At 35.9% G+C, this 9,026-nt stretch overlaps 1 protein-coding gene across 2 annotated transcripts in view; it reads right to left on the bottom strand.

Annotated features, from left to right (window-relative positions):
• Positions 1 to 5,075: 5,075 nt before the first annotated feature.
• The window catches only part of LOC107590692 (lanC-like protein 1), a 10,146-nt gene continuing 6,195 nt past the window's right edge, over positions 5,076 to 9,026 (bottom strand). Inside the window, exons 5-11 of one of the 2 annotated variants that reach the window (XM_016279594.1) lie at positions 8,057 to 8,204; positions 7,408 to 7,554; positions 7,111 to 7,293; positions 6,585 to 6,761; positions 6,088 to 6,160; positions 5,666 to 5,744; positions 5,076 to 5,588 (exon numbers count right to left, since the gene is read on the bottom strand). In XM_016279594.1, the coding sequence (XP_016135080.1) occupies positions 5,668 to 5,744; positions 6,088 to 6,160; positions 6,585 to 6,761; positions 7,111 to 7,293; positions 7,408 to 7,554; positions 8,057 to 8,204 (805 nt within the window). In that variant the 3' untranslated portion in view covers positions 5,076 to 5,588; positions 5,666 to 5,667. The remainder of the gene's footprint in view (positions 5,589 to 5,665; positions 5,745 to 6,087; positions 6,161 to 6,584; positions 6,762 to 7,110; positions 7,294 to 7,407; positions 7,555 to 8,056; positions 8,205 to 9,026) is intronic. The other variant, XM_016279593.1, reaches the window with a different exon arrangement.

The following is a 9,026-nucleotide window of genomic DNA, read 5'->3' as shown; positions in this document are numbered from 1 at the left end:
TTATGCGGTTTAAGGTTCAAAAACACATTATTTTCCACATACTGTACATTATTGTTTCACGGCGGGCTAGAGTGAGCGGCAGCGGCCGGTGGGCTTGAGAATTGCGCGGCCGGCGGATTTGACGAAGGAGCGGCCGGTGGGCTTGCAGCAACCACATGTGATGACCCCGATCAGCTCCAGGCATGACGAAGCGGATATCATCCTCTTTTGGAAGGCCAAACAAAGTAGTTTCGCTTTCACAACGAAACACACAGCGCATTCACGACATGGAGGCAGCGTGTTTATGCAAATCTTCCCACATTGTGACGTAGACATGTGGGGGTGTTAGAACGAGCCGTTTTAGGTAGGCGTGGTTGACTCTTAACTTTTATAAAGAATATCTCTTTGGATTTGAGACTTTAGTCTTTGCAACTTTACAGATCTTCATTAGAGCTTGTAACACTCCAAAGAGAAAGGAAAAATTGAAATCGCATCATATGACCCCTTTAAATAATCAAGTAAATCAGATAATGTCCTGCATTTTGTTTCAGACAGTTTTATTGCCAATTGATGAGACTGCCTTTGTTTTCCCCATAGTTTAATCAGCAGTGTCAATTTTACTTTTTTTTTTAAACACTACTTTGAAAATAAAAGGGTAAAATAACTATAACCTATCTGTGGCAGTACAGCAGGGTGTTTTACCACAGACAGACCAACACTTTTTTTTTAAAGAATATAATGTTCAGATAAATGTTTGAAAATATACCTGCAGGCAAAAATAAAACGACACATTCCCTGTATGAATAAAGATTATTTTAACGATTTTGCAAAGTATGCATCAAAACAATGTGATGGTAAAGCTGAATTATCAGCATAATTACTCCAGTTTTCAGAGTCACATGATCCTTCAGAAATCAATCTAATATGCTGATTTACTGCTCAAGAATATAATCACAGCTGAAAACAGTTGTACTGCTTAATATTTTTGTGGAAACATTACAATTTTTTTCAGTATTCTTTGATGAATGGAACGTTAAAAAAGAACAACTGCATTTATTTGAAATACTTTGTAACAACATTAAAGTGTTTACTGTCACCTTTGATCAATTGAATGTGTCCTTGCTGAATAAAAGTATTAATTTATTTCCCAAAAAAACCTTAAACTTTTAAAAACGTAAAACTCTTAAACAAAAATCACTACAGTTTTTGCAGTCTGGACTGTATCGTAATATTTCAGTATTTACTTGTATTTTTTATATTGACATGCTGTGTGACTGTCCTTCTGCCAGTTAGATGTGTTACTACAAACTAGCAGTGCAGCCAAAGCAGAGACATTCCATTCCTGCCCTAAAATATTGACTCTTCCCTCTGAATGCTGCAGAAGTCATGGAGCTGAAGACCTCGCCCTTAGGCAGATGAGCTCTATATTTAGCCGTTCTTTTAGGAGGTGTAGAGTTTCTTTGAGCGGGTCGGTAGCACCTCAAGGGTGGCTGACACGTCTTAGCCCCTTACACCCCCAAGTCCAACTGAGTGAGCAGACTCCAGATCGTAAAGCAGCTGCTCAGGTTACGCTGCTCTGTTCTGACATAGGATCAGTTCCTCAGATGTCTGGGACTGCTGGTGCAATTACACCATACATACAGTGAGACTGACCTCAGATCAGCTGGAAGCAACACTGAGGAGTCCAGCGTTTAAAAAAAGCCGTCGTATGGGCCAAGCATTATCCATTAGCCCTTGAGAAAGTATCAGCCTTATTTGGATATGCCAGAGGGTTTCAAGTGAGGGTAAATGATTCGTTAAATCTTTTTATGTGAAATATACAGTGGGCTCCAAAAGATCAAGAGCACTGGTGAAAGTGCTTCTAATTCGCATGCTTAAATTTAATGCTAAATTTTCATTATTTTTTTTATTATCAGCAGTTTTAGTAAAAATGGAATTTAATAAAGTTGAGTTGCATGAGCAAAAGCTGACGATTATGTTCTCTAGCACAAGCAAGAAAATACCAAACAAATGTTTGACGGTTTAAGATTTGTGGGGAAAAGTGGCAAAGCAGCCGTTTAATCAGTTCAAACAAACAATGAGATATTGTACCGGTATCGTTACAGGAAGGCGGGAAATACTTCCTTCCGCCATGGATTTAAAGCTCAAGTTGACAGTTAAACATACCTCACTTTTAGAATTCGAATCAAGGGCATGTGCTGCTTCAAAAAGGGGCTTAGAAATACTTTCTTTGAATGTTTAAGATATCATTTTTTATATATACCAGTCATTCTTGAGAAGTGGGACAAAACAGGTCCAGCAAGGGTAACTGCTATTAGCTTTAAAAATAAAAAATATTTTCCATTTTAAATGTCATGAGGGATTAATAATATAATGTATTTAACACAATTATCACCTTCAGTTTAATTTTCTCATTATTATACCAAATCTATGTTTCTTAATGTCCTCTCACTACATCTAAAACAGTGTGTCCACAGAGAAGGGTTCAATCATTCATATGCAATAAAATGGATAAAAATTTTTTTTAAATGATGAAAAAGAGCTTGTTTTATCAAAAGCAACACTTAATAATATCTCCTATCAAAGCAAGGTTGTTTTTTAATGACACATGCATGTTTAATACGATCTTAAAGTTGCGTCCCCACTTTTTGTCAACACCGTCAGACATTCAATAAAATGTAATAAAATCAGGGGCAGTCACTCTAAAGGGCCCCCTTGCCACAGTTCACCTCTGCACAGTACATCAGTGTCAGACAGGCTCTGCTAAATTTTATGGTTTTAGAATATTTTAAATCCTAATGTTAATATTTCCTGTGTCACAGCCATGATGTCAACACCATCTTCCAATTATATATCCATCTATATATTACATCTTCCAATTAATAGGAAATTATTGGAAATATTTAGATCATTTTATTCTCCTGAAGCAGGTTCCATTAGCATCTAGCATCAACAGAAAAAAATAAAATGGCTACTACATGAACTGTTGTGAAAGAAATGCCAAATTTGTCAACACCGTCAGATGTCACCACCATAAGATTTTGTGTTCCAGTGATATATCAAAATACTTAAATGTGACTCTTGAATAAAAGCTTTATAAACAATAACATACTCACTGTTTGTTTTAATACAGTAATTGACTGATTCAATGTATTTGATAGTTAAAATGATTACAAATTCAGGTTTTCGTCACCTGTCAGATGTGTCAACTCCGTCAGTTTAATATTTTGATAATATTTTATATTTGTTGTGGAATTGTCGGTCACATGTGAACGTGTAATCTGCCTGCTAACACGAGAATGTGTTTTGAAATGTTAAAAACATCTTGAATGCTGTTAAAGATAAAGCTGAAATTATATTACAGTCCAAGCTAAAAAAAAAGCAAATTTTGTTAAAAAAAGAGAAGAATTGGGAGGTTGCATCAAAGCATAGCTCAGTACATATAAGATACATACAGTCCAAGCTAAAAAAAAAAGCAAATTTTGTTAAAAAAAAGAGAAGAATTGGGAGGTTGCATCAAAGCATAGCTCAGTAGCTTAGTACATATAAGATACATAAATGTAGTTTCATTTGTCTGAGTACAAGGTTTTATTTTTTTCAACGTTGCACCGTTTTGTCTCACTTCTCAATAATTTTTTTATATATATTTTAAAATGTCATTTATACCGGTGTTGGCAAAGGTAAATTTTCAGCAGCCACAACTCCAGTCTTCAGTGTCACATGATACTTCAGAAATCAGATGAGATCCTTGTCTTAATTTTTTTTAAGGATTATTTGATTAAACATGGTCAACAGAACAGAATTTATTTGAATTTTTTTTTTTTAACAACGTTAAAATAATTGAATGCATCTTTGCTGAATAAAATTCCTTTAGTACTATGCCAAAAGCCAAACATGTCAGTACCTTGATCAATGAGGCAGCGCACTGGTACACAAAATGTTTCCACGATCAAGTTTTCTTAAGGTTTGACTGTCGGAACATCGAAAAACTGAAAGTTTTAAGTTGCTTCACTCTAACCAAATTGCTTACAATTTACAAACCCACAAAAACATCACAAACTTAAAAAAAAGAGAAGAATTGGGAGGTTGCATCAAAGCATAGCTCAGTAGCTTAGTACATATAAGATACATAAATGTAGTTTCATTTGTCTGAGTACAAGGTTTTATTTTTTTCAACGTTGCACCCTGTTTTGTCTCACTTCTCAAGAATTTTTTTATATATATTTTAAAATGTAATTTATACCGGTGTTGGCAAAGGTAAATTTTCAGCAGCCACAACTCCAGTCTTCAGTGTCACATGATACTTCAGAAATCAGATGAGACCCTTGTCTTAATTTTTTTTAAGGATTATTTGATTAAACATGGTCAACAGAACAGAATTTATTTGAATTTTTTTTTTTTTAACAACGTTAAAATAATTGAATGCATCTTTGCTGAATAAAATTCCTTTAGTACTATGCCAAAAGCCAAACATGTCAGTACCTTGATCAATGAGGCAGCGCACTGGTACACAAAATGTTTCCACGATCAAGTTTTCTTAAGGTTTGACTGTCGGAACATCGAAAAACTGAAAGTTTTAAGTTGCTTCACTCTAACCAAATTGCTTACAATTTACAAACCCACAAAAACATCACAAACTATAATACACAAAGACCTCTGGATTGAGAACGGAATTGTGCTAGTCTACATTTTGGTCCGTGGATTTGATTTCCTTTCATTGCCCAGTTTCAAATAAAATAATGGTCACATAAAGAATACAGCTAAATGAAAAGATCATTGACTTCCCAAAGAGATGTACAAAATCATATTAAATTGCAGTTTTATAGCGCCACCAAGTGGAGTAAAATAGCTGTGGCAGACACCACCAGAAAACTTGACACTGGAAATATTAGAGAATGTTAACAGACATAGCACTGTTTTCCTTTTTTATTGCTGTGCAGATGAAAATGTACAAATTATGATGAAAAAAGCAAATGAAAATGCTAACAGACTGTTCCACCACCTAAAAAAACGTTTGCAACACATCCTCTGATTTAACTACTAGTATTATACCAAGAGATAAAAAAAACGGAAAATACATCACAGAAAACAAAGCATTAATGTTACAGAAAGCGTATCAACACTGTATTTTAGTGTTAACTTACAGCAGTCACTTAAATTCAAAGATGTTAAACTTTACCTTGCTGTCATATCCGAATATTTCCTAACTTATACATCACAATAATTCATTTTTAATGAGTCATATTAACTAAAATAATACTAACAAACACGTAACATTAAAAATTCACAAACAAAATCAGTGCAATCTGTTAAGCATATTGAATTAATTAAAACGGCTTCCCTTTATGGTTCCAAATTTACCCTTCATCTATACAGCCTGATTCCTTTCCACCTTTCACTGACATGAAAAAAAAAAAAAAACTCTCTGGTATGCTGTTCTTCACATGTACAGGACCTCTCATAAAACTTTGTGTGAATTGGGTAAGACCCGCGGGCAAGCAGATGCACATGCAGAGTGAGACAGTACTATTCCACCAACAGAGGACGCGTTCTTCCAAGGAAGCTTAAGCAAAAAAGCTCAGTCATCTGGAACAGACTGGAATGAGGCACTTTGAAGTTAACAAGAATATTATTTGCATTATTAATGTCTGGAGAGTCAAACATTCTAAAGCAGAGGTGTAGTTACCTTTACACCTCAAAAGCAGGGAACTTGGCTTTAGCTGGTTGCAGCAAGTCAGCCAGGAAATAAATCGTGCCTGCCATTCCTAGAATAAGATAAACAGTGGGGTATTTGATTATTATTCAAGAATCACCATGTGCATTAAAAAAATTTCAACAAAATATTTTTGTGATATATATATATATATATATATATAAAATCATAATAAATTATAAATCAATTCCATTTGACAATATATTAAAATGGAAAACAGTTATTTAAAATTGCAATCATATTTCACAATATTACAGTTTTACTGTATTTTTGTTCAAATAAATGCAGCCTTGGTGAGCATAAAAGACTTCTTTCATGAACATTAGATAAAAAACCTTACCGACCCCAAACATTTGAATGATAGTGAACATATGCATGTATACGGTTTACTTTACCTTCAAACAGTGAGAATGGTGTATCTGGAGTCCGGCATCCATGTTTTCCATAATTCATGCACCAGTCTCCAAACTGCAGATGAGAACACATCAAATCCCATCATACCTCTGTACACACAACAGGCAATGACAGGTCCCTCCTGACAGCACAGTGATTTATAACGGCCTTCACGCGTCATGAAGAATATGCATAAATTAACCCAGAGACAAAGTCATTTCACTGAAGTGCTTTGAAATATATTAGACAGGCTTGCTTCATGTAGTGATTTACTCTTTAAAGAGGCTTTTAATCATTGCAGTTTTCCCTGGAGTCCACCTATAATGTTAGTCAAGGTCTCTTGAATGAAACATTTTTGTATTTCATGACTATTTATTGCTACTGTACTTTTAAAAATAAACAAATGTCCTAAATGTCCATTAAAAAAAATCTGATTTTTCACGATGACCCCTGTATATAACACAACATATATTGTAAGTTTGAGAGAGGTCAGACTCACTATGCAGGCTCGGTAGAGGTGTTTGGGATCCTGGGTGATTTTGTAAAGGGCCAGGAAGCCATAAGCATTTCCAGCGGCTCCATGACAGAGGCCGTAGCCCTTCTTCAACAAACCTCTCTGCCAGATCACCTCCCCACACTGCAGCGCGTCCTCCAGATACTGCCTCACACCAAACACCTGGGGAGAAAAGATGGCTTATTCAGACTTCTGTTCTGGACACAAACATCACGTTTTCTTGAGGCTTCTGCATGCCTGCTGGTGTGTAATGTTGTTTACTCACACTTGATGGCACTGTAATACCAAGAGCTAAAAACTCTTGTACTGGAGTTACAATAATAACATAAATAAAAACTAATTTTATGTATATATAAAACATAACATTGATAATAATGAGAACTGTTTTGATTCAGAGAAGGGTTATTATACTTAACCTAAAACCATAAAAATCCATTTTTGTTACTTAAAATAAATGTTAACTAAAATCAAAGGACAAAGATGTATTACAAACTGACATGGAGATTTGTACCTTAAAAGCCTGTATCAACATGTAGATAACTCCAGGAGCGCCGTGACACCAGTGCACCAGAAGATCCCGAGAATCCCCGACACATGGTGGGTAATTGCCCGATGAAAACTTCAGCTGACACATGTAGTTCACACTGGGTTTGACTAGATAGGAAACCCTGTCCTGACCAACAACAAAACCAGGCTATTGGGAGACAAAATTAGATTGTTTAAATGACTTTGACGTGAAGTGGTCAACTTATTTTCTTAAATGTATTGTTTCCTTATTCAGTAAGGTACTATGAGTGATTGTGTTCACCTGCATCAGGTAGTAGTAGATCCCTGACAGTCCATGAGCGGCACCCACATACTCCTCCTGATACCACTCATACATTAGAGGGGTTTGATCCTGGATCTTGTTCCTCTGAGACAGGGTTTGCCCTGAAGCCAGCACAGCATCACAAATCTGAAACAAATGCATGTTAAGGTCAAGTACTGAATCAAAGGCAACATGTGCTTTCCCAATGCAATGAATATTGGTCATCTGGCCTGCTTTCTACATTTCATTACCAGCCATTGAAAAACACACTTTGTAAACACTAGAAATAATGTAGGGCTTGGCTTTATCCATTGGGATTTGATTGAATTATGAAAGTTAGGCTACAATATTATCTTTTGCTTTTGTATATAAACAACACATATTTGGGGTATTTTTCACTGTCTGCTTGTTCTTGGTTACATCAGCAGATGACAGAAGTAATTTCAAAGACTGAGAAATATATTACATTTTGAGGAACAAATATTATTATTATTTTCAATAAGACCAGGGGCATTTACTGATGTCATTTGATCATGAGTATAACAAATTGTCTTTATCATTCCTAACTCATTCTAGTCAAGTATCCTGTGTTAAAATACGAGGTCATATGCTTCCGGTCAGGTCTGATGCCAAATGAATGGTGACTGACCTGTTGAATGTATTGGATGGGGATCTTCTCCTGCTGAAATTGCTGGTTAATGAAGATGAGGGAGTAAAGGTAGCCAACTCTGCCATAGAGCAGCTCATCAGGAAGCCTGCCTATCCCCTGCACTACTGCCTGGTGAAAATGCAACAGCCTGGAAACATTCGAGCAAATAGATTACAAAAAGATCCCATGGGAATGAAACCGTGTTGAGACTGAGAAAGACAAACAGGAAACAGAAAGAGTTAAGCTGCCCTATAGACCAAGAAATCTTCCACATTTCACCCTCATCCTGGAATCTTAGTATGGGATTTTTAATGAAAAACAACTCTTGGGAAAATTCCAGCACAATTTCATTAAAGCAGTTATAGTACCTAAACAAGTAAGAAATCCAAAGGATATGACAAGAAATTAGATTCAATGTGGACAGCCGGCAACAAACAATATATTTCCTCTGTCCAGGAAATCTTAAAGTTTCATAAGTTATTTTTTGACCGAAAATAATTGTATTTAATCTAAAATGTGGTATGCAATTACTTATATATATATATATATACACACATTATCTCACAGAAGTGAGTACACCCCTCACATTTTTGTAAATATTTTATTATATCTTTTCATGTGACAACACTGAAGAAATGACACTTTGCTACAATGTAAAGTAGTGAGTGTACAGCTTGTATAACAGCGTAAATTGGCTGTCCCCTCAAAATAGCTCAACACACAGCCATTAATGTCTAAACCGCTGGCCACAAAAGTGAGTACACCCCTAAGTGAAAATGTCCAAATTGGGCCCCAAAGTGTCAATATTTAGTGCGCCCACCATTATTTTCCAGCTCTGCCTTAACCCTCTTGGGCATGGAGTTCATCAGAGCTTCACAGTTTGCCACTGGAGTCCTCTCCCACTCCTCCATGACGACATCACGGAGTGGGTGGATGTTAGAGACCTTGCGCTCCTCCACCTTCCGTTTGA

The sequence above is a fragment of the Sinocyclocheilus grahami genome, unplaced genomic scaffold (assembly GCF_001515645.1).
Source record: "Sinocyclocheilus grahami isolate Dianchi unplaced genomic scaffold, SAMN03320097.WGS_v1.1 scaffold132.1, whole genome shotgun sequence".
In the NCBI taxonomy this organism is placed as follows: Eukaryota; Metazoa; Chordata; class Actinopteri; order Cypriniformes; family Cyprinidae; genus Sinocyclocheilus; species Sinocyclocheilus grahami.
The sequence above is the reverse complement of the archived record's forward strand: the minus strand, read 5'-3'. Positions and strand labels throughout refer to the sequence as shown.